The 26,804-nt window shown below is 38.1% G+C and overlaps 1 protein-coding gene across 8 annotated transcripts in view; it reads right to left on the bottom strand.

The window, feature by feature from the left end:
- SLC4A7 (solute carrier family 4 member 7) overlaps positions 1-26,804 on the bottom strand; it is an 84,877-nt gene that overhangs the window by 38,653 nt on the left and 19,420 nt on the right. Inside the window, exons 1-2 of one of the 8 annotated variants that reach the window (XM_057424818.1) lie at positions 20,049-20,269; positions 11,467-11,548 (exon numbers count right to left, since the gene is read on the bottom strand). In XM_057424818.1, the coding sequence (XP_057280801.1) occupies positions 11,467-11,548; positions 20,049-20,141 (175 nt within the window). In that variant the 5' untranslated portion in view covers positions 20,142-20,269. Of the gene's footprint in view, positions 1-11,466; positions 11,549-19,990; positions 20,010-20,048; positions 20,270-26,804 lie in introns of those variants that run through there. The other 7 variants (XM_057424816.1, XM_057424814.1, XM_057424822.1 and 4 more) reach the window with 7 other exon arrangements.

Raw genomic sequence — 26,804 nt, 5'->3', positions numbered from 1 at the left:
AGGAAGCAATTAAACAAAAAAACACCTCCTGCCAAAATTCAGTAAAAAAGAAAGAGTTTGCCAAAAACGAAACCCAAAAGCACTTGGCAAAATTACCTTTAGTGAACCAATATTATCATTTCCTTTCTGTTTTACCCCAGTGCCAAGGAACTGGTGCTATACTCATCCCCAATAAACTGAATAAAAACATGGCTCAATTTAAGAATTTAGTTGTGAAACTAGTAATATAGAAACACAAGCTTGACCTGTAACACCGAAAGAAACTACCTGATAAACACCAGAGCACTGTAGAGAAATCACATAATACCCCCCTTGTTTGAATGGATTCATACCAGGATAGCCCTTATAATGGCAAGATGTAACCTCCTCGTTCAGTTTATGAACTTCATTAAGAAATTACCCACTATTTAGAGTCTGCAAGGAATTCTCTCTGCTTGAATGAAGTGCCAGTATTTCTTGAAGCAGCATAGGGCACACCTAGGTGAACCTGATGTTCAACTAAACTGTTTAGTATTAGTTTGGGAGCTTAAAAGGAACTTGTACTTGGAAACGTATGCCAAAATATCAAATAACTTATAGAGAAGGTCGGGGGGGGGGGGGGGCAGGGGGTTTCTATTCTATTCTAGAATTTTTTAATAAATTTAGGGAGCACATTCTCAAATTAATACATACTACTATTTGAAATGTATACTTTGAACATCTTGGGTTTTCTTTGACCTTTTACATTAAGGCAATGCATCAACAACTTAGTAAAAGAAATCCATCAGCAGACTGTTATGGACATATTACTACCATGTTTCCTGTAACGGAGTTAGGACATACAATAACCTTTTCAACTCCCTTTTAAACAAACAATCTCAGGAAGAGACATATTAACTATAAGCCTGGAGTTAACACTAAATACTTTGTTTCATACTGTAGAAGAGTTATCACAGAAAACTGACATTAAAAAAAAAGAGGAAAAGGAAGTGGGTTTCCAGCTCTTAGAGAGATGCAAATTCAGCAGATTTACAGAAGACAAGTCCTGGGGCTCCAGAACTTGTGACTGCACACCACATACATTAGATTAATGATACTGAAAAAAAAAAAACCAGGTGATTACAGAGCCTTAAAGAAAAAAAGAGGTGGTAATATGTCCGTTACCGTAAAAGTCTGTCGGAGAAACTTTTTTCCAGTAAAACAATCTCTAAACCCCAAGATACACAAAAAGCAAATTTCAGTAATAATCACAGAATTGCAGAATTGTTTGGGCTGGAAGAGAACATGAAAGGTCACCTAGTCCAACCCCTCTGCAATGAGCATGGGCATCTCCAACTAGACCAGGTGGCCCAGAACCACATCCAGCCTAGCCTTGAATGTCTCCAGGGACGATGCATCCACCACCTCTTTGGGCAACCTGTTCCAGTATTTTATCATCCTCACTGCAAAGAATTTTTTCCCCACATCCAGTCTGCATCTCCCCTCTTTTAGCCTAATGCCATCGCCCCTTGTCCTGTCACAACAGACCCTGCAAAAAAGTCTTTCCCCATCATTCTTATAGGCCCCTTAAATACTGGAAGGCAGCAATAAGGTGTCCCTGGAGTCTTCTCCAGGCTGAACAACCTGGAGAACAGCTCTCTCACTGTAGAGAGATGGAGAGAACAGCTCTCCACCCCTCTGATCAATTTTGTGGCCCTCCTCTGGATCATCATAATGCATGAGTAAGTTCAACATTTCATTAATTTGGTCAAGATTCTTTTTCAAATTACAAACAGCTGATTCTTGACAGACTTCCAACACTAGTTTTTAATTAGAGATGATTGGCACTATGACCAAATATGAAAAATTAGGTCATTTAAAAGCTATCACTTTGCATGTAAGAGTGGAAAAGATATCAATTTGCTGAAGCATTCATCAGTGCTTTTCATAGGCAGAGACTTTTCTTCTGTGAGATTCTTCTGACAACACAATGCACCCCCTGCCAAGGCAGCCTGACCTTCACCCTCTGCAGTTACTATGCACAATGCAATTCCTGGAAAAGCAGCACAAAAGTGACACCTAAACATAAATCAGTGCACTTGATACATAATATGACTAGCTGGCACCATTAACAATGGTCACATTACTGATGTCATCATGATAAAATAATCTTATGTATAGGGAAAGCAAAAGCACTAGGTTAAAATATTCAATGCATTACTCACCACAGCCCACTCAAAGCTGCCGGGTGCAACCGAGTGACCCACCACTCACTGCAAATGTTATCATCCCTGTTAGGATTTTTGTTTTACATACTGAATTACCAAGTATTAAACTTGTATATATAGTTATACATACACAGTTTTATTTGTCAAAGTGTTTTATTTTTTGCAGGAACTCTTTTCTTCCCAAGAGAAACTCAAATGTATTTCTAGAATTTTATATTATCAGACTCCTTAAAATAGTCTTATTAAGACTGTTTTAAGTGTATGTTTTGATCATCACACGAAAAACTTGCAGACAATTACCTTCTAGAAAATTTCAGGAGTTTCTGAAATTGTTCAATGTTTTACATCCTGAAAAATCAGACGGACTTCCGTATTTCAGTCTCTTGGCTGTTCCCATAAATTAAGACGAAAATCCCACATTGCTTTCTGTACTGCAGAACAAATAAAAATCCCATACAATCTTTTTCTCAAGGGCCTCCACCTTAAGCAATTCATCCTGTTATTGTAAAAATTAGCCCTTGTAATTGTGTAATCATCTTCATATTCAAGGACCATGTTGCCGCATGGAGGAGAGGTGGAACAAGGAAACAAGAAGTTTATGTCCTTTAGCAAAACAGCAGTCTGACTGAACATTATTTTAAGTAGAAAATTTTGGGGAGGAACAGGTATGTTGCAAACAGAAGGAAAAAAGCTAAGGAAAACAGAGCTGAAATTAGCAACAGAACAAATATGTTTTCAGACAACCTGTGACCATAGCAAATTGCTTTCCTACCCAAAATGCTCTGGCCTCTCAGCTGTTACTATGTCCAGATGTCTCCCAGCTACTCCAAGGCACACTTAACTTAGTAGGTTCTTCCAACTTAGCCCTCAGCCTGGGCAGCCAGTCCATAACATTCGGTATTACTTTCAGCTCTAGAAGGAAACTTGAAAGTAAGTGCCTTCTCACTACCCCAGGACAAAGACAGGTTATCCTACCCTTCTGTGCCCATGCTGCCCAGAAGTGAACCTGTGAATAGCTATTTCCTCAGGTAGACACTGTCTTGCAAGCAAATGTGAACCAAGAATACCTTCCCCCAATCACTTCTGTATATGCAAAGTGACCAGACTGCTATATCTGCAACTGTATTTTGGGTCTAATGTAAAGTGCTGACAAACACGATGATTTTCAGCTGTTATTAAGTAAAATGATCACAATCCAATGTAATAATACCAGAATAACTTCAAAAAAACAACTTGATGATGAAAAAGAGCTGCGGAATTATTATTTTTGTTTTCTTTGTCAGAGCAAGCATAGGGCGTGTCAGTACACAAGAGTAACCCAGAAAAGTTTGGCTATTGCAAACAACTTATGAGGGCATCAGCTGTTCCCTAAGAAAAAGACCTCTTTTTTGGCACCATGGACATGCATAAACAGATATCTCCACTACTACATACAAAATCCAAACCTACTGCTGTTCAGTATACTACCATGATTACCCACAAACATCTCAGATATATGCAACTAGGAAAGGCAGGGCAAAACCGCATAATAAAAGTTGGGACAAGCTTAATCTTCATTCTAATTACACAAAGCAAAGTACTGAAAAGCCCTCTAAGAATAAAGACAGCTGTATTGAGTAGGCGTGTGTTCCCGTAAGTTTCATTTTTCAGACAAGGCATTTATTAATGCTCGCAGATGCAGATAATGTTTACTTACAAACACAATTTACAAGGAAAATCAAAACAAAACAAAAACCAAGGAATTTTTTTCCCACCCTCTGATTCCCAATGAACTTGGCAAGAAAACTGACACCTTACAGCCCTTCACCCTGGCCACAGAAAGCCAGAAAGGCAAGTAATACAAGAGCAACAGAGAACAAGTTAACTCTAAAAAGCCTGGAATTCATATTACTAGCATTAGTGTTCTGAAAAAGAACAGAACCTTTCACTTGAATAAAGTTTCTAAAAGCTTGAAATTATATGACCTTCAAAGCTTTATTCACACGAAAATCTGTGCCACAATACCACTCTCTAGCAAAGCTTGTTACAGAATTACTTTAAACCAATAACTAACAGAATTCGTAAACAGCCTGATACTAAATTTAGTAATACAAATCTCAAGAGATAGTTGTTCATTTTAATCTAACATGACTTTATCCAAGCTTAGCTGTTCAAATCCACCAAGAGTATTTACTACTTAAGGGCCTTACCAGTATGAAACAAATTTTAATGCTAGGAGCATGCTCTATCACATGGTTGGTCTTACTCCAAAAGTCAGTTCATATCAAGTCCTATAAAAAAGGCAGAATAGAAAATGTTCTAAGATCCCTGATTTATCCCCAAGGCCCCTAAGAAAACAGTAATAGAAGACTTCTAAAGTCTGAGAGAGATCAAAACCATGTATCTGAAAACTGCTGTGATGTGGCAACCCTCTAAATACAATTCCACACAGAACTTTCATTTTTCCAATCATCATTTTATTAGCTGGACACCTTTAAAGCTTCACAGAAGACCATTCTTCCCATGTTAACAAAAGAGCGCAAAGAAAACCAATATGTACATGAATTCTCAAATCCTGTTAGAAATTTGAAAGGCAGAGATCATATATTAACTACAGTTGTAAGGGACATCTGAAGGTGGGCTTTCTGGCCTGATCTTGCTCAAAGTATAGCAAACTTCAAAGCTGAAGCCATCTTTTTGATCAGGTTGGTCAGGATGACAACCAACCAAGCTCTGAGTATCTGTAAGGACAGATACTCTTTAGCCTCTCTGGGCAACCTATTTCAACATATAACACCACAGTACATGAAACAAATATCTTAATATCCAAGCAGCAATTCTAATATTCTATTTTCTATGTGGTGCCCTTTTGCCTTTTCACTGTGCACCTCCAGAAAGAGTCCAATTCCATCATCTCCATAAGTTACAAATAGACTGCTGAAGACAAAAAACATAGTGGCAATAACTACCACTTTTTCAAAAATCTTCAAATAATAATTTGAAGATAAATCACTTATTTTATTATAAAGTTTTTTATTCATTTAATGTCATCATCTATCTCATCCAGCATGGAGCTTTCCAGTAGGAAAAAAAAAAACAACTGAGTATCCGTGGAGATCCTAATCTGTTCCTGAAGACCACAAAATGGCGGGGGGGGGGGAAGCAGCTATTCAAATAGCTTCTAACTCACATCCCCAGATACGTTACCCTAGTAGGAAGCATTTGAAATCTCTCATCATGTCATGCCTTGGGATTAGGTTCCATTACATTACAGAAAATACTTGCACACATAAAAGTAAGCTCTATGCAATTTATTAGCCCAATTCAACTGCAATCAAATGTACAATTTAATACTCATACAAAAGCTCTTTGTGCGAGACAAACCAAGTATTTCAAAATAAACAGCTTATTTTACGAACTTCTCTCACACAAAACATCTAAGAAACAGTAAAATTATTTTCTAAGAAATGAATGCCGTAAAAGTGAATATAAGCTGTTTTAATATGATCTTGGTCTTCCAATTAAGCCTTCAGTTTTATGATCATACTACCTAACAGTTTTATGTATGTTTCAGGTTATAAAACTGCAGTTAGTTACCTTTTTATAAAATTCCTGATGATGTCAGAACAGAAACGTTACATTTCAAAATAATAAAGGGGGGGGGAAAGCTAGGACAAAAGCTTTCTTCTCCGAGAATATTTTCCTTAGAGCAGAACAGAAAAATCACACCACAATGATTTATATAACATACATACACTGTCTTTAAAGCAAAAATAAAAATAGTGATACTATTGTTATTCTAAATAATTAGTTACAATAGATACAAAACTGTTGACTTAGTTTCAGTATGAAGAATACTACTCAGTCCCAACTCAGTCAAAGATTGTGAAGTTGGCTATTATCTTCTTTAGCATGCTAAAACATCCTGTCAACAGCCATTCATCAACTGGGGTGCAGAAGGGCTTTTTAGCTGTTGGGACTGTTCCCCAAATAAGAAATAATCAAGTGTCTCAAGGACACTTGCTAAGATCTGTTTCAATAAGAAGAAGTAATTCCCCTCAAAGATGAGGGGAACACTATTATCAAAACTGCTATTTTTTTAAAGCTTATACAATTATTATCTAGCTAAAGAATACGAATTTTGGGGTGCACTAGTCTATGTTTTTTATACTCGGCTACTGTTAGGTTACCATCTCATAACGTAAAAATGTTTAAAAGTCTCTTATTTCAAGTAACTTCTATTAAGCTTCACTTGTCAGGAGCTTATAGTATGTCCTTCCAGTGATATGCAAGTAATTTAACATGCAAATAAAAGTTAAAAAAATTATAGTACTTTTGAAGTACTGTGTTGGGCAAAATCAGAAGCAACTTCCAAAAAGAATGTTCTAGAAATCAGAAATAACCCCCTGCCTCCAAAACATACAACACATCAACACTGAAAATTGTGTCTAGACACTGGGGTGCCCTATTGAGTTTGGGGGGTTGGACTAGATGATCTCCAAAAGACCCTTCCAACCCTAATGATTAGGTGAAAACTGTGTTAAATTAATAGGATACAAAGTCCTAAGGAATTTTACCTGTGAACTGTATAATGCAGGACTCCCATAGCAAAAAACAATGACTAAATTTTCAACACGTGATGAAGGTGCAGCAGTGCAAGCCTAATTCCAAACACTTAATCGAGACTGCATTACAAATCATACAAGGAACACATCCTCTGTTTTTGTGACTTCTAGAGAAGGACTGACCAGAGGTAACATTTATTTCTGAATGATAAGGGCAAAACAATTTATCCTACACCAGCTACCACCACAACTAGTGCAAGTGAACATTTTGTTCAAGTTGCACATGACTTGGAGCATGCCTCATATACCTAACTCTACTGTATCTTAACAGATACGGGTTTGCTGGCTCTCAATTCAACTCAAACTGAGAAGCAGGCAAGATGATCTTTCCAATTCACTGGATTAAAGGTGGTCTGCAAGAATCATTAATGACCATCCCAAATTATCTTTGCTTTCAGAAGCAGCTGCACATATTTTTCAACTTTTTTGACCACATAAAAAATACAACTTAACAAGAAATAGCATTTCAATATTCTTTTCTCTGCTAAACATGGCTCTTTTCTAGACCATTAAGGGGGTCTCTTAAAGGTTCAAATATTCATTCTGTAGTTTGATAACGATAAGAAACCTGTTCTGCACTGTCTAAATTAGTACAGTCTATGACAGAACATAAATACTAAGCACAGTCTTCAAGTGCCAGCAGCTGTAATGTCCTGTTGCATTACTTGTGTTCACCTGCTCCTGTACAACATTTTCTTACAAGATTTATAGGAACTATTCATGGAGTTTTGAACAGTTACAATTTAGATGCATTTAAAGGGTAGAATACTAAATCTGGCACCTCAAAACTGAAAGTCTTAGCAGTACATTCTACCACAAGTCAACATGTAAGTTTTCTTAGTTCTCCGAAGCTTTCATAATACTGAAACAATTTCATACTACTCATGACACATTAAATTGCAGAACACTTGCAAAGTAGGTTTTCCACTTAGACATACAATTTCCACTTCTAGAGGTTAAAAAAAAAAACAAAACAAATTAATTACCTGTCCTTATCAACTAAGATCAATTGAAGTGCACTACTGTTTTCTTAAAGGAAATATAAGGCTCTAACCATCAAGGTATCGTAGGGTCACTTGAAATGTAAACACTACATACACCTGCAACACGATAGTGTGAGAGTCAAGTAGCTACTAATAAATCATCTTAATTCTTGAAAACTGGTTCTTGGATTTATGCCATAGAAAACTGACCTCAGATTGTTTCTGGAACAAGACTTCTGTTAAGTGTAAAATCCTTATCTCTGCTAAGTGTGTAACTGGTCTGCTAAGAGTAACAAAATATAACCTTTTTACTTTTAACTGCATCTAGTAAACACATCCTTAAAACAAGGTGGAAAATTAGCTACATATTTAAAACAACAGATCTTGGGAATATGGTAATATAAAGCCAAACATCAACTCTGATTTAAGAGAGCTTTTCGTAAACATGGTTCTTAACACTAAATGCCTTTTATAAGATGGCATGAAACACTTCTGCCATTAATATTCTTGCCTTACTTCCAACTCCTACCTTTGTTATTAATCTCATTCATTGCATCTCAGAGTCTGGCATCAAGTTAAGAACATTAGGTACTCTTAAAACTGTTATTTTAAGATGTTATTCCCTTCTCTAGCCCTTCTGTAAACTGACATTTGCTATTTCAAAGTAAGGTCTTGGAGCTTCAGTAAAGAGCAGTACCTTTCTTTAGTATACAAGCAGTCTGCCCACAACTGCAGATTACCATCTCCATCCATCTCTCTTAGAGGAAGAGAGTTATGAAATAAGTAGCCTGTGCCTAACCTTTCAAACCAAAACACTGTTGCTCCCAATCTGCATCACACTTTCCCAGCCACTATAAATAGAATGCAGAACTTGAGACCCCTGGCTCCAAAACCTATTTTCCCCTTTAGCATCTGGCCTTCTTTCCATTAATATTTCATCATAAAAATTCCAGAAAGCAGCCAGATACTAACACCACCAAGAAAAAATTGCTATAGTATTAGTAGCAAAATTATGCCTTCTACAGCATCAAACCAATTAACATTAGTTTGTACAGGCTTTAAAGAGTTAAGTATCATCTGTCCATTCTGGTTCTTAAAGATTTGGTGCTTCCCATAGAATCGCAGAATGGTTAGGGCTGGACAGGACCTTAAAACCATCTAGTTCCAACCCCCCTGCCATGTGGAAGGATGCCTCTCATCATAACAGAGCTGCCTCTCCTTGAAAATAAAGCAACACACACTTCTGGAAAGGTTCCAAACTCCTTGAACTCCTTTTTAAGTCATGAGAAAAACTAGTTGGAAGACTGGACTGAAACAGCTTCGGTTCTTAACATACTTACAATACCCAATGCTTGACTACAGGTCCTCCTAAGCCTACAAGACAACATGCACAAGTTAGTAATGAAAACTAACACTATCCAGAGGTTTCTTACTGCTTGAAGACAACAATTCCAATTCTCCCTTTGTAAGACTTTAATTAAAAACAATACCCCAAATTCCCACTTATCTACTTTATAAATAATGATCTCATCAACAAACAGCTGTAAATTCACATGAATTTATCCTTTAGAACAACCTGAATCTAAAGAATCTCTTCTGGTGAAACCCAGTGAAGATAACCAAGAGTCATAAAGAACTACTTACATACCTTTCTCTTCTGCACAGGAAAGACCTCTTGTTCTTACGTTGGAACAGTTTCCACTGACAAAGTCAAAATACATGCCATCCCTCCCTTCCCCTCTCTACCATTAAGGAAAAAAAAAAAAAAGGAACTATTTTCTTACAAATATGTAAGATACTAAAAAGTCATCACCAAAAATAATTTGCACTTACGGGTAAAAATATGAGCCTATCTGAAGCCAATATGCAATAAACCTACTGAAATACATTTTTCTTGTTAGATAACTTATTATTTAACCTCTCTATAACCCCTGTCTGGGTCACATCAAAGAGAGGTGGCCAGAGGAAACATAAGGCCGCATGGCTAAGAACAAGGTAAAGACAGCAAAATCTCATCTCCTCCTTGCAACAGCTGTTGATTCAGTTGTTCATGAAACATTAGTCTCAGTTTCACCTTAAGATAGGTATTTGCCATAGTCAGCAATACAAATGTTTAAACTGCCCCTAGCAGCCTGAACCCCCTGCCTTCCCATCCAGAATCTTATGCAAGTACAGTGTTGTATTAGCTGAAGCACTCCTGCAAACATGCTACAGAAGAGCCTGGGGAAGTGCTCGGGCTGGAAGTTCCCATGTCATTCTTGGTATCTGAGGTATTACAGCTGTTCATGCTGCTGCATGGCACACTACTCAAGCTGAATGCCTGCTTCCCCTTAACCCCTGCCTTCCTGCATACCACACACATTCTTTTTCTGGGTTCTCCCAGACAAAAGCAAGAGAAGGAATGAAGGAGGAAGACAGCTTAAATATGCACTGAAGATTTAACTCTAGAAACAGACACAGCAGTGGTTTCACCACAGCTCAACCCTATCTAAACTGGCATTGCTGCAGGCTCCACCACTGTACCTCTCAGGCTCACATTCACATTTCCTTCCTCTGCTCAGCACTGGTACACATCCATCTGTGTGGCAAATAGATTTGGGGTGCTCAGCTGCTGAGATCTTTCTTACTATTCTCCTGTGTTAGGACCGTTACGCTATCTGCTGGCTTAAGATACTTAACCAGGCTTAGGGTACATATAGTCAAGACAAACAAAAGTATCAGTAAAACACAGCAAACAGTAACAGGCTGAAGGGAACAATTCAAGAATATGACTACAACAGCAACAAACAACTTCAATCACAACAAAGTGTAATAAGAAGATGTGACAGCAACCTAAATCAACTTTTCTCAGCTAGAAATTGGTGCTATAATGGCCCTCCAGTGTTCGGAAGCAGTAGGGTGTCAGGAAATACTGAATCTACTGATAATCGTCTAGCATTTTGCAAATGTTAATTAGGCTCCAGAACATGCTATGTGAAAGGTGAATAAACAAGATTTTTAATACTGGATCTCCGTAGCTTTTTCCTCTGGCATCCATGAATCTTCACCCCAATCTATTTCCTTTTCAACTCAGTATCCTACATGAAGTATCTAATTTTGGATTTTGTGACATGAAACTAGCTTAATGCTATTTTTGTTGCTAAATGCAGGATCCTGAGTCAAGATAACAAAGACTAACAGGGTTCCATAATGCTTTAGCTGACTGCAGACTGCATAGTTTACTATGGGACTAGAAGCACTGCTAGCAGTTCAGACACTTGGTATTTAAAGTGCGTAACCACACTCAGAATGACACTTAATTTGCAGAAAACAAAATAAACATCTCCCTTATGACCCCCGTTTCCCAAGTTTTGATTCTGCAGAACTTGACATCATTCATGCTGGGAGATCACTCACTGACAGCAATCATTTTTTCAAACCTACAATCTCAGAAGCAAGCTTTCCTTGAGAAGTTTCATGCATTTTTAATTGTTTAAGGTTTTTTGGGGGTTGTTTTGGTGTTTGGTTTGGTTTTTTTTTGTGATATTTGAATAGCAGTGAGTATTTATTAACATGCACAGAGACAAAAACAGGGAAACAGGGCACACCATAAAAAGGGCCCACCAGTGATTTATTCCTAGAATTTCATCTTGGCTGTAAAATTCCAATTCCTTTTAGCAGTAAGGAAAACAAACAGAAAACTGTCAAACTTACTCTCTAGTTCTTCTTTCTCAAAGTTTGTATTGATAGTAGAGCTGATTTTGCCCATATCCACAACAGCTTCTTCATCGTGACCCTGAAGAAACAAATGCAAGTTTAAGTTAAAACTAAACAGAACTAATTTTTTCTTAATACCTAAATATATTCTGCAGTCCTGAAGCTATTTGTCAAAAAGTTTTCTAAAACAACACGCTTTCATCTCTTAGCAATTGAGAAAGAAAATGCTACTGCAAATCTATCAATCCAATTCCTGAAGAAAACATTACCCTGAATTGAAGGAAAAATAGAATAATCAATAGATTCCATGCAATTGTCTTTTGCAGTGATAATGATATCATATCTTGGATCACAACATACATTTCAAGAATGTGATTCTTTTAGGTTTATGTTCAACATCAGTGAATCTACTTCAATAAAATACCCAGCAAATCAAAAGTTCCATAAGTTAACATGGGGACAATTAGGGTGTGAGATTTTCCAGCACAAATAAGCAGCTTTGGTGAACCAAAGGTTATACAAAGGGGTGGCAAAAGAGTTGTGTAACTTCACTTGGGGGCCTCCCCTACACCAACAGTTTTAAGACCAAAAAATTTGTTTCACTCAGGTTTCAACAGACACCTTGTTAACCACACACCTATTAAACCATATTTTTAATGCACAAAGTTAGAAAACATCAATTGCAAGATGATTTGTTCAGATTCCATTACTACTGAAACCATGCCACTCATAACACAAAAGCACAGTCCTCTAATCACACTTAGCACACTGCTAAAGCAGACCTTTAAACACTGTCTTTTGCTCACTCTTGAAAAAAATATGCCTTAAAATAACTGAGCAATAGTAATCTCATAAATCCATCTCAGAACTGACATCGGAACTACACTGAAGTTGCCTTTCTTCAAATGTCTGCATTCTTTAGAATACAGTCCACTTGTAACAGCTCACAAATTACAGCCTCCTGGCAGAAGGCTGGAGGCTCTCCAAAAGGACTATACTGTAGTTACACTACAGGTAATGCTTTACTCTAACTGTGTCACTGCTGAAGAATATTGTCCCTGCTTTCTGCAGGAATCAGTTTTCCATTAGCTCAGTCCACCAAAATGACTTTTCTTGAGGCCACATGACAGTTAGGATGCACCACAAATAAATCTGTTTGATCACCACTTCTGGCAGCAGTCCACTGGTACATTTACATTGATCAACACAGGATCTGTGCCAGTGGTTTTTGTAAGTTAAAAAGAAAAGCCTAAATCAGGAATCTTATAGGGACTGGGACCCCCAATAGTGTTGACATTCACCTAAACTTTGATCTTTGAATCATTCAATAATGCAATACTTTATATATAGAACAAGTTGGTCATCTCACAGGGAAGTGACAAGGATGAGAAACAACATATGTGTATAACAGCTACAAGTTAAAAAAATGGTCTTAATAAAATAGGTATTTATTATACTGTATTGTGTGCACATACACAAAGAAAATTCTTATCTTTGTTTGAATACTGAGGAAAGTATGTTAAAGAATATGAAGATGAAAAATGGCACATAAAAAAACTATATCAGTTAATAAAAAGATAAAAGCAGTTAGACCACATAAAAAAATAAAAACAGCAGTCCTATGTAAATAGGCAAGATACAACAGTGGCAGACAGCCAAATAAACCTCTAAATAAAAGGTGATTCTGAGCTGTGTCCCTAAGAATGGTGTTTTCAAGAAAGGTGTTACACAGCAGAAAGGGGAGTCTTGCATGAATGTTAGAAAAATTAGAACTCCTGCACACTCCAGACAGCTTCAATCAAATAATTCAGGTGATTAAACCAAAGCTGCACCTGAAGGGCAAATCCGCCAAAACCTTACAATTAATGAATCTATTTGAAGAATAACAAATTAGTGAATACAATGAATACAAATGATGGATCTATTAATGAAGAAGTGGCAGAAATTCTCAAAGCGTCACAGTAATAAGGTGGAAGGTGGGGGCAGGGGGTACATTCTTGGCTCCTACACCCCAAAAAGCCCTCTAGAAGATGCCTTCATAATGTATCTAGCCTCTATCTGCTCTCTCTCTTTCCCTATCTTTGGCATGGTTATCAAAAACAGTTACAAAGTAAGTCTTAGCTCTTATCTTTACTGAAGATGGATTTTCCAGCACAGCTTGGGAAACATATTTTTCACATGCATAAACCCAATAGCAAAAAGAGATCTCCAAGGAGCACTATTAAAAAGCCTCAGATAACAATCTTTTGTTTGAAATAAGTTCAGCAAAACATTTAACTGCGTTGGTGAGGCCATAACACCACCACACACTCACCTACTTTCTATTTCTGTGTCACTGAGATGAGGGGGAAAGTTATGTGACCATGCTACACTCCAGTTCACAGAAAGAGATATACACACAGATCCTGCATGTTCCCAGAAAAATAAAAAAAAAAACCCAAATGAAAATAGGTGAAGTACTACAAATTTTCATTTTAAATGTCTTATGAGGGATAAAACCCTCTAATATTACAAAAACTGCTATTAAAACCTCTTCCACAATTAGTTCCATAGTTACAGCCAGATTGATGAAATATCCTGCACCTAACTTCCCCAATCTCCTTCTAGGACACCTGGAAGCTTTCCAAATACAGGCTTCAAGCAGTAACAAAGTTTCTCCCCAGATTATACAAACTACCACATACTGGTAGAAAATGACATACACACATGCAAGAAAATACTTTTATCTCTCAATTACATCTTGAAACTGTTACTTGCTGTATGCCTTATACCATGTTATTAATATTTGTCGCCCTTTGCTTCAGTAACAGCGGTACTTTGCCAACCTTACACATATAGAAGCAGCCTTCAAACCCACATCATGTGAAAGTAACATGTCTTTTGAGATTAGATTACAGAAAGGTATGCATGCCCTTGCAAACTGTTCTATCACTATCTCAAAGTACTCAACGTATGCAAAGACTTCTCCAAGAATAAACCATTAGCAACCACGAATATCATACATGAAGAAAAAGTCTTTCAGCCTTTGTTTAGAAAAGCACAAAGCATCATTTTAACACAGCTGTTTGTGAGGCCAATAGCTAATGCCACTATAAGATACTTCTGGCACCAGTTAGACATTAAAAAAAAAAAAAACAACCCTAAAATTTTCAAATGCTCTATAAAACTAATTCCAAGCTACAACTTTTTCCTTGCTAAAAATAAAGTCTGTAGGGCATTGGTTCCCAGTAATTATAGAACTACCATGCCACTTTAAGGAACAGAAGTGAGAGAAAAAAAACTGTCGAATTCACAGCTGCTGAATCAAAACACATTCCCACTCTAGTTATCTCTTCTTTCTGAATCTTTACATACACAAACAAAAAGAGATGGGATTGTTTAAAACTCATCAACTTCCATTTTGTAGGCAGAGAGAATGAATTCATCCTAGAGCAAACACTCCTCTGCTGATTACCATCCATTTCATGTGAAATTAGATGTACAATAATCCCACAGATGCCCAAAAAGCAGCAGATGAAGACGAGGCAAAATAAAATTACTAACTTGGAACGTAATGTAACCTTTCAGTCAAGAGACAGAACAATGAAGTAGGGAAAAAAACAACACAAGCAGCTACCAAGGTGCCCCAGGGAGAGATTAAACCTTCGCCTTTGGTTTGCTTTCCCACAATGAGATGGTAATTTATAAAAATAAATCCAGAGTACTTCAAGGAAATTAAAAATAAATAAATAAATAACGTCATCCTAGAACACTGTATTAAAATACACCAAGTATACTTTTTCTTAACACCAGATTTGTGGATACTCACAAACATAGTGTAGAAACAACCTTCCAGTAAAACCCTCCTGTTCAGCCAGAGGTACCTACATATACTACAGCATGTCTTATCAGCCTTCTGACTTTGCCCTGCATGAAAATGAAAACACCTTTTCAACTGTTGCAGACCAGACAAGACTTTCAAATACTCTTTGCTCTAGCAGAATCCCATCAGAGCTCCTCTTGCTACCTCCCATTTTCAAATGTCTTAGTCCAGGAGAAAAAGAGTAATGCCCTTTTTATTGCAGACAAACAAGTATTCAAAAATTGTTTATGCTTTATTTACCTTCTCAAGTATTTGTCTTCACTTAGCATAATACAGTTTCTGTACCTAAAATATTAGACTCATAGAATCATAGAACAGTTAGGGTTGGAAAGGACCTCAAGATCATCTAGTTCCAACCCCCCTGCCATGGGCAGGGACACCTCACACTATTACAGTTGTATGTTTTTATAAGTAGTATTTAGGAAAAAGGTCAGTCCTAAACTGCATGCATCATTAAGGAAAGCACTCAAGTTTGCAAGAACACCTCCAGCACCACGTCTTAGTTACCTCCTAGTGGACTGGCACAAATATGACGCAGAGAATACTAAATTTAAAGGGAACTTTCCACTGTCATCTGTACAAGCTCTTCTCACCACGCAACTCAACTAATCTTACGCAGTCACATACATATGCCAGACTTCAGATGGGCACACTGCCAAAAAGCATTACTGAAAAAACACTTTCAAGAGATACAACTTGCAAGCAACAAATGTTTAAGGTACTTGAAATGCAACTCAATCAATTCATTCTAATGATAGTGATCATACAAACGGCTGATATAGTTAACCAGAAACCTCTGAAATCTAAGTAGAATACAGTAATTATGTTGAGAATAATTTTAACTCAACATTTAAAGCCATTATTTAGCTAAGTCAATGTTTGTATGCCACATTTACATCCCCTCAGATCCAAGTTCTTCCCCAACAGAGTTGGGCACTACCTGCAGCACCAGAAGAGATAGCCCTAGTGTTCATGGGAGTAAACAAGCAGAGCACAAAGAAGACACAAACAAAAAAAAAAAAAACCACCATCCCCCCTAAAAAACATTACATTACTACTTTCATGCTACAAAGAACCTTCACTGCAGCACTTATTCAAGTAGATGGGGGGCGGGGGGGGGGACGGGAACGAAAGGAGAAAGAAACCCACAACCAACCAAACCTAAACAAGGGGGTGGGGGGTAGTGTTTTGTATTTATGTACAAATATTTTAAAACTAATCTTTTTTTATAGATAGATACAAACCCATTTATATTCTCACACAGCTACTGAAATACATTGTTCAGATTAATTAAGAACCAGTAGGGTCATTCATGTTTCATTTTCACAACAGCATTTCCCACGAGGCTTGTTTCAGAAACCTGCATTACTATTCCAAGCACACAATACTCCATGTAGTCAGGAAACAATATATCCCTGATTTACAGAATGCAGACACAGCCTCTTTTCCATTCAGTCTCTCAGAACTGCAAGCTAATAGGCATCAATAATCTAATGAAAAAAATAAAAATTAAAAAAAAAATCTCAGGCAAGACCAGTGTTAATCTCCTAATTTTGTAGGACTGCAAGTCCACCAGTGACACAGCAGCCCTGGAAGTCATAAGAAAAGACACCAGAAAATGAATGTATTTATTAATGCCATCTGTCACACTCTATGCAGAATTCAACGGTTATCATTCTACCTCTGGCAATTATTAGCACTAAGTCTACACTCTATGACACCCACTGATATCCATACAGAGCACTCAGTACACTTAGCTAAGAGTGAGTAAACTGGGAAGTGCTTTTTCACGTGGTTCACCTGCAGGAATGGCCAATAGCAGCGCTTGGTGAGTTCTAAATATATTGTTTTACTTCTCTGTCAGACTGATTCTGCTTTTAAACCGGAGGTAAGATGAGCCTATGGTGGGCAAGAGGGCAGGCATCTCCAGTTGCTGCCTCCTGGAAGGACAGCCAGGATACAAGAAAAAAAAAAAACAACAAAACACAACAGTTCTTTCTAAACAGTAGTAAGCGAGGGTATTGGAACTACATGATCTTCAAGGTCCCTCTCAATCCAAACCATTCTATGATTGTTCAGGGTATTGAACAGTCTTCAGCTGAACTGCACAAGCAATCCTACAAATGCATTTGAAGTAAATTCTTTGAGCACAGTACTGGTCTACACAGCAATACTGTATCTTCGTAAGTTGCCAAAGTTATGAAACACTACCAGTTCTAAATCAAGCAATCAACCTAACAGCCAAGGAAAAATGTACCAAATATAAATGGGCACCATCTCATTTCGTCAGCATACAAATTTTAGATAGCTTTGCCTCTAAATATATATGGATGAAAATTATTAATAATTCACAACCAGAACACTCGCCAGGTTTAAACTAGGAAGCATACTATATTGATGGGTTCCCCTTTGTGTTTGCTATGGTTTCATTTGCGCAGGAACAGCAGCTTTTTCCCCCTGCTATCATAGTAGTGGGTACTGGTCACACACTGCAGCAGACTGTAGTACAGCTCACAGGTTTTGGTGTCACCACCCCCCTTCATGTGAATCTCATCTGTGGTTATACAATTACTAATTTATACAACTATCCTCACATGTAAATGAAGACTCCTCCTAATCAAAGCAATACTCAGATCCTCACAGGAAGGTTTGATGCTTAGATTTCAGCAACACCATAGTTGTAATCAAAGAGGCTTGGAATACTTAGAGAAGTTTTTCTAGCCTACTAATCCTCTAATTAACTGCTCAACTTACCCTACTAAATACATCTGACCAATCTGCTTCTAGAAGACTTACCAAACAAAAACAACAACAAAAAAAAAAAACACACCAAACCAAAAAGCCAGAAGAGCTATACAAACCTTGCTTGGACAAGTATGTCCAATAGACAACACAGACTTCCATAGGACTGTCCGGAAGTTGTATTTTACTTTTACTTTTCCAAAACTGTATGTGGAGGACAGTGAAGACAGACACGTATGTGTGTTACTTTAAAAAAAAAAAAAAAAAGAAAGAAAAAATGCCCACACACACAAAAAACACCATACCAGAATTTGGGGAAAAAAGTAGTTCTAAACACGTTCACATTTTGTTTATTGCACAGTTGAATATCTAATATTTATAAAAAACTTTATTTCAGTGGTTCTAGCAGGCCACTGTCTCAGTGAGCACCAAAACCTGCAAGTTAACCCATGTTCCATACAACTCGGACACTAGTCCTTGGTCAGTACACACAAAGTGCTTGTGTTAATCAGAACACAAAATAAAATTGGGAAAAAAAGTCAGGAAGAGGAGGAAGCATAAACACTAACAATAGAGTGGTCACACTAGTGACTGGCTGCCAACTACAGCACACCGTAGAAATCTGTCCAAAAACAATGAATTAGAACAGACACGAGAAAAAGGAATACCTTGATTTATATTAAGGCATTACTAAAATGCAAGAGAATATTTGTTTAAAATTAGAAGCCTGTCTGAATTCAATCTGAGTGTTTGGCAAGCCAGAAAATCTACCACCTGCATAAATTTAGCAAATAATCTCATCAATCTGACACATGAGATCAGGTTCCATATCTAACATTATAGTAGTCATTTTACGAAGTTGCATTTTATCACTGCCTCACAGACTAAATTTCATTCAACAAATTCATAGCTCCATTCACTTTGATTTCTAGAATTACAGATAGAAAAGCAGTAGAGGAATCTTTATAACTAGTCACCTCGGACTTTTGCCTAGTCTTCTAGGCGTGACCAATGGGTTCTGTGTCCAGAGCACAATGAAAATCAAAAACTGATCACTGCATTACAGAGACCCTAACAAACAAGACCACTGCATTCACATGTATTTTAACATGTCTAAATGAAACTCTTACTTCTTACATTCACACAAGATAATAGAAAAATTAAGTGGTCATCTTAAAAAATTCATATAATCCAATCTAGAGGTCTTCAAAACTCTATAGCATAGGAAAATTCCATCCAATAGATTTTAGTTTCCAAGGAACTCTAAAGTAGTAATCCCTCTTACACACTGCACTGCAGTTAAACAGCAGCGATAAAGACTAGCCTGTACAAGAGCTAAACAGCTTGTAACGCTGACACCAAAGTTCACTCCTTCACTATACAAATCCCCATAGTTTTGCAGCTATGCTACTGACGTTTGAAGAAAACACTGCCTCTGTGATCATTTTATCTCAGTTACATAGCTCATCAAGTTCATTTTTGTCAGAAGGAACAATGAATATGCTATTTCAAGAATCTTTACCAGAAAATTCTCTGCTGTACCTGCACAAAATTACTGAAAGCCACATTTAATAACCTTTAAATTAAGAAAAGATGACTCAAAATAGGGGAAAGCAGAGCAGACAACAAAAAACCACACACACATCAGAGGAAAAGAACAACAGCAGCACAACAGCAGCAAACACTGAAACATGCTGCAAATCTACTATTATACTCTCACAACTGTAAAAGCACACTTCCTTTCTGAATTAAGCCAGTTACTATGATTAAGCAATTCTTGCGATGCAGAAAATATCTTCCCTAATACAGAAATCTCTACTTCAAGTATTATTTCTATCCCCAAATCTTTCAAAGATTTCTTCCCACAACCACTGAGTCTAAGGTAGCACACCATTCTGAGATACAGCTGCTACATACCACTTGCAGAAAAGCACATTCAAACCATTATCAAGTTATATAGCTGCTGTCTACGTACAGGTTGCATTTTCTTCCCTGGATGAGCTTCTTCCATGCTGATGTGCAGAAGCGGAGTATGTCCTTGTACAAGGCCCCGTAATGAACCTCCCATGAGATCAGAGACTGCGCATACATGACTGCCTTAGCTCACTCTGCTTGACACAGATGCACTCCAGGAAATTGCTCCCCAGCCCCACAGCCAATCGCTCCCTTGTGAGTCTCATCTCCCAGGGCACAGACTGCAGCTACCTCAGGGTCGTTCAAAAGCAGAATGGGCAAGACAGCAAGCTTTCAATTGCAGCTCTGACAATTCCAAAAAAGGAGTGAAACAGAGCTCCACACAACACTTTCTGCATCAACAGCAGCTAAGAAGAGCTCCAAGGTCATAATTTTTGCTCTGATCCAAGACTTCATTAGCACTACAAAATGAAAGCACATTTGCACTTTGGGTCCCAGAACAGAACAACCCAGATGTCAAATATCTGCTAAGTTGGTTTACAGCTGTATTATTGACCTTTCACTGAACACTCATTCCAAAGCAATTTTGGTTTTGGTGTTGGTTTTTTTCTTTTTCTCCCTACAAAAGCCGTACCTTCTTGTTTATCAAAATAAATCAGAGCTTCCTAAAAATCCTCTTCCCCCCTGCTGTTGAGATAAAAAATGGCACGCTGTTAGCTAAAATTCATTACATGTCTCCTTCCAGAGTATGATTACTCCCTGTTTCAGGCACAATACGAGTAGCTATATTTCTTTCCTTAAGCCAGCCTTACAAAAATGCAACGCAACCTCCACTCTAGCAGATCAGATTCAGAGCTTTTCTTCATCACTGACTTACCCTAACCTCCTTCTCCCATCAAATAACACATAGAAAACATGGTTCTTTAAGGCATTATGCGTAACTTAACCTTCATGACATGACACTGCCTTCCTTCCTTGATCTTTTTCATTCTTTCAGTCATACTAGAGTTCTCATCATCCAAGAAGTAACAAAGCTGGACTGGTGCCACCCCAGCCAACAAGGCAAGTAACATCCTGGTCACAAACTCAAGATAAGCACCACCAGCCAAAGAAATGCACTGTAAAGATGGTATTTACCACCTAGCAGTTCAGAAATCGGAAGACTACACTGAGCTCCCATCACTGCCTCTCTCAGTTTAGAAAATTCTCCAAGTGTAATACAAGTATTCTCAGCCGGTGCCGATAAGAATTTAAAAGTAGTTTGTTCCCATTCTGAAAACAGACTTTCACTCTTACACGCCTGTGAATCTTTTCACTTCCAAACTATTGAAGGCCTCTCTGTTGCTTTCCATAAATGACAGTAAACTGACTCACACAGGAAGAACAGTTAAACTGTATCAGAAATCCTATCTCAGTGCCCTCTTCTCAACTGAGCATGCTAAACCAAACCTATTCTTTTCCTCATACAGTTCTTCAGCTACTCAGATGAATACCCAAACACCTATGCTGAATTGTGTTGTGCTGGCTCTCCCACACTTGAATGCAGTTGTCCTTCGTCTAAATCTGCACTAGAAGTACTTCAGCATCTAGAATTTGGTTTGTTTAGCTTGAGGCAGGCAGGGTGGTGAAAAGGGAAGCAGGGCTGCCTATTCCTTTGGTATTGGAGGGGATGCAGGGTGTGAGGGGGAGGCTGAGAATCACACCTTTGCTTATTTTATTTTGGTACATTTTGGAAAGAATATTTACTTGGTTTAGAAACTTAATAAACCGCTCTGAAGCGATTTACTGAAACCTCTTTCTAGTCTGTAGTCAACCAAATAAAAAACCCACAGGTTTTTCATTGTAAGCATGGAAGCTTTATTCATTTAAAGAAAAAAAAATAGAAAGCAAAGAACACGCCCATGTAAAGCCAAGCTATAAAACCCAATATTTAAAATCTAAACAAGTTGTTTTTCAAACAGATGGAAGCTTTTGTCTTTTAAGTCCCACACCAAAATACTTTGTGGATAAGTGTCTGCTCTTACCCAAGAATTAAAGAATAAATATCAGGCAAATGCTTCACATTAGATGAAGAACACCACAACAACTTCAAACTGTAACTGCCTCAACATGCTTAGCTACGCAAATATTCTAAAACAAACTGTAGGCAAATATATTCAAAATTATCACATTCTTGAACATGTTCAGTGACAACACTGAGAACTTGGAGCAAAACTATTTGTACTGCAGCAGTATTTCAACCATATGCTTCATGCTGCAAAAGCATCCTTATGAAGTTTATAAAGGATTTTCAGGGGTTTTAAGAAGAAACAGAAATATAAGTAGCTACTATGAAACATAAACTTTTTCCATCAATCATGCCTTCTTAATTTTCACCTTTATACCTCTTCCAGTTCCACTTTTCTGAGCTTACCTCTGGTTATAAAAGTACTTTCTTTGAAAGACAGGTCCAAAAAATATGTATATATTCTCCAGACAGAAAAGAAGGATTTCATCTGAGCTGTTTGCTCTTTGCAGAACTTTTAATCTTTTCACAGAAGCAATATAAAGTCCATGATTTCCTTGTATGCAATACAGGCTTCCATTAAAAATTCCCTCAAAAACAACTAAATTGAACTAATTCCGAAACCTCTGTTAACCATGGGGAAGAATGCAGAAATGTTAACAATGGATTAGAAGAGTAGTTTTCACAGCACTTGTTATGACTAGTTTCGAGATCAATCTGTAAAAATATCCCCCATCACATCTTACAGCAACACCAGCCTTAAGACACCAACAAGCTGCATATATTTTTTGAGCCACAAATGAGAGTGCTATTACAATCCAAGTCTATCATGAAGTATGGCAGAAAACTGCCTTCCTGCAGGGTCTGCAGAGTCTCCAGCAGGCAGAGCTGTGTTTAATCTGCTATTCTGAGATGGCAGAACACAAGTACATTTCTCCTTAAGTGGCTACAGTGAGCAGAACCATGCTCTCAACAGGATTTACCATGAGCTTAAGACCAGAGCTATCAAACCTAGACAGACAGCAGAAGGAAACTGAGCACTCGTTTGCTTGCAAAGAGGCCATACTGATGTCCTGGGTTTAGCAGCAGCTAAACTGCTAGTAGCAGTAGCTAGACTGCTGCTGCTAAACGCAGGACAACTGACATTCCCTCACATCTAGCCCTGTAAATTGGTAGATCTGGCATGAGATTTGTACTGGTAATTAAAATCCTGGGAGATGGGTTAGGAGGGTGTTCGAGCTACATCCATAATCTAAACTTAACCCTTCCTTGAATGAACAAATTATACAAAATGAACATGATGATCTTTTCTAATGCTGTAGCTCAAAAAATCCAATCCAGCTCACTACCATGTTTCATCATGTATCTGAAAGGAGAGCATCAAACTCGAAGCACCTCACTTTAAAAAAGAGCATAAAACCCAAGAAATACCCATGAGACAGTAAGACAACACTGCTAAAAGAGACTTTATTTTGGAGAGGGGAGGAGGGAGCCAGGTCACGGGAAAGTCAGGAGGGGAAGCAATATTATAGGGCAGCATGTCGGAGCAAGTTGTATGACAAGCTGTCTGTTAGTATGACAGACACCACTACAGATGGTCTTGTTCAGCTTTTTAAATGGGAACCTACTGACTCATATTAAGAAGAGCCACTTCCTACAGGTGTTCTATTACACACAAATCTGAGCCAGTCCTCTAAGGACATCACAGAATCATTAAGGTTAGAATTGAAGTCTGGAGATCATTTAGTCCTACCCCTCTGCCAAGGCAGGGCCACCCAGAGCAGGTTACACAGGAATGTGTCCAGGTGGGTGTTGAATGTCTCTAGAGAGGGAGACTCCACAACCCCCCTGGGCAGCCTGTTCCAGGGCTCTGTCACCCTCAGCGCAGAGAATTTCTTCCTCATGTTGAGGCAAAACTTCTGTTTTAGTTTACGGCCACTGCTCCTCATCCTGTCACTGGGCACCACTGAAGAGTCTGGCACCCACCTTTGAGATATTTACATACATTAATGAGATCGCCTCTCGGTCTGCTCTTCTCCAGACCAAACAGGCCCAGCTCCTGCAGCCTCTCCTCGTAAGAGAGATGCTTCAGACCCCTGATCATCCTTGTCTGCTGGACCCTCCCCAGTAGCAACTTGTCTTTCTTGTACTGAAGAGCCTAGAACTGGACACAGTACTCCAGATGTGGCCAGATGTTATTTCCTTAGCAAAGGAACACAGAAACCTTCACAGGCAGTGGTTCATCATTTAATGAATTAAACACATCCATAAAAATCAAGAGTTTGACTGCCTACAAGTATTTTACAGATACAATCTCCGCATAACAGCTAGCTCCCAAGAGGTACATCTGCATGGGCTACTTCAGCTTGCCTCACTTTGTATTGGGACATACAATTGCAGCTGAGTGTTTCCAGACAAAAAAAAAAATAAAGAAAGAAGAAAAGAGGGAGGGGGAAGAGGAAGAAGAAAAAAAAAAAACAAAAGATAGATGTGTTCTGTGCAAATATTCTCTGGTGTGTTGCTCCAGTAGTAAGCAAAGTTTCTCAGCACATTGCAGGACAGCTGTCACAAGCCACAGAGACACCGTCAGCAAGCATGAGGCAGATCTCTACTTCGAGCCCTCCTGATGTTACACAATTATACATCATTCTGAGCTGCATACTTACTCTCTAGAGAGGATACCAGTGATATTTATAATCTGAATTGTCATCAACAGCAAGATTACTATGTACTCTATTGTACAGGCTACTTCATTAATTACCCTGCAGTTCTGATCTGGACATACTGAAAAATGTGAAATTTTTAGAGTACTTATTTCTGGACTCTAAAACATTCCTCAGTAGAGACAGATTTAAGAAATTCACTGCATTCAAAAGGAAGACTACCAAGAATTTTACTGTAACAGTCATAAACATGAGGTCACCATGCAAATGGCATTGAGTTAGGCTAGGGGATCGGGGGGGGGTTTTGCTGTTGGGTTTTGAGGTAGGTTTTTTGGCAAAAGAATGAGGATGCTCTCTAAATTCAAAGCTGCTCTACAACAGATCTCTATTGCTTGCCTTTACCTAAATTCATCTCTAGGCATTTTGGCACCATTTTTGAGAGATATTCTAATTTTTTATCCTACAAAAGTCTTGGATCACCTTGCATGTTCAGAAGAACTATAAACCAGGGCTGTTTCAAGACTATTATGGCCACCTAACCAAGGGCATACTTAAATGCTCTACAATCACTTGTAGAAATATTAAACATTCATCTCCTAGAATAATACATGGCACAGAAGTGAACAGCTGGTGAGTCCAGATATGAAGCAGCATAATACGGGGCAGATAATTTTATCTGGTATGTAATGACATTATTTGAAGTATAAGTGGAGGAAAGGCTTGCTTTCCCTGACAGCAGATCCTCAGGAAGCAAAGAGAAAAGGAAGTAAAACTCCGAGTCTGCTCATGACCACTGCAATTGGAATCTCAGCTTTAGGATAACTGCTTGGAGAATGGAGAGATACCATGCACATACCACTTTCTCTTCTTCTCACAATAGTTCGACTAGACATTATAACATTCCTGCCTTACATTAGATCTGATGTTTCCCCGGTCATAGAGTAAATATTTAATTCAGATGTCAGGGTTGGTTTTCCAAATGACTGTTTTGTTTTGGTTCACCAGGTGTTTTTGTGAGGTTTGTTTGGGGTTTCTTTGTTGTTGTTGGTTGTTTTTTTTTTGCCAGCTTCACAAGTTGAATCAGTTTACGGGAAAGGAAACAAGACAAAGGAAGAATGACACATCCCCTTCAGAGACCAGGAACTACTCAATCCAGCTCAGCCTCAGCGTGAAGCCATATCTTAAGACATGCACTTACTTGCCGAAATTCTTCCATTCTGAAGCAAAACAGAGTATCTTTAAAGGCTGAAATAGCCTTTATAAGGGAAGACGTTGCTAGACAAAAACCTGTCAACTTCAAACTTCCAGAAGCCAGCGCAAGATCCTTCAGATGGCTCACTGAAGGGACACAGTCACAGTCAGACCACAGTTCCATTCAGCTTAAGCTGTACAATGCCTTCCAACAGCACAAGTACAAGCTCAAGGAAAGACTGATTTTAAGTGAAATTAGAGTATGCACAACTAGGAATTTAGATGGGCTTTTGCCTTTCATATTAACTTATGGAAGACAGAAAATTATCTAGCCTTGCATAAAAATTCTGCTGCCACGACTTTCTTGTAAGGCAAATTTGAACTTGCAGAGTAAGATTACACCAGATCTATGCTCCTTGAGATGCAAGTATAGCAATTTTCACCAGCTGGCTTCGAAGCATCAAGTCATGCCCCTAGATACAAACTCTCCTCCTGCATTCTCTGCCTTAACTTGAAAAGAAGATTCAAAAGCTTTAAGATGCCCTCACAAACACAACTGATCCCATTAACAGATGGAAAACTAAAATACTAAGTCAAATACACACTAAACCAAACATTAAGACAAACATATAAAATACATCATCTAGACTGGAGACCTAAGCAGAAGACCTTCCAGCAATATGAATTCAATACACTACATCCGACGCCTGCAAGAATTTCATGTTATCATTTGTAATTCAGGATTTTCTAACTAGTAGGGAACCTTTAAATACTGGGGAAAAAAATGCAGGAGTTGATCTAATCAATGGCAACTGAATCTGGCAGCCAATTGAGTTTTCTACAAACATCAGACAAGGGAAAATAGACAATAAGGGGAATAAAACTGCATGACATTTCCAGTGATTTAGAAACAGAGCCTCCAGAGTAAGTAGGTCTTTCTAATGCTAACAAACGTTAC

This window comes from Pezoporus wallicus, unplaced genomic scaffold, assembly GCF_028554395.1.
Source record: "Pezoporus wallicus isolate ANWC-B61680 ecotype Strahan unplaced genomic scaffold, APGP_CSIRO_Pwel_v1 contig_3181, whole genome shotgun sequence".
Classification (NCBI taxonomy): Eukaryota; Metazoa; Chordata; class Aves; order Psittaciformes; family Psittacidae; genus Pezoporus; species Pezoporus wallicus.
This window is presented reverse-complemented; position numbering and strand designations above follow the sequence as displayed.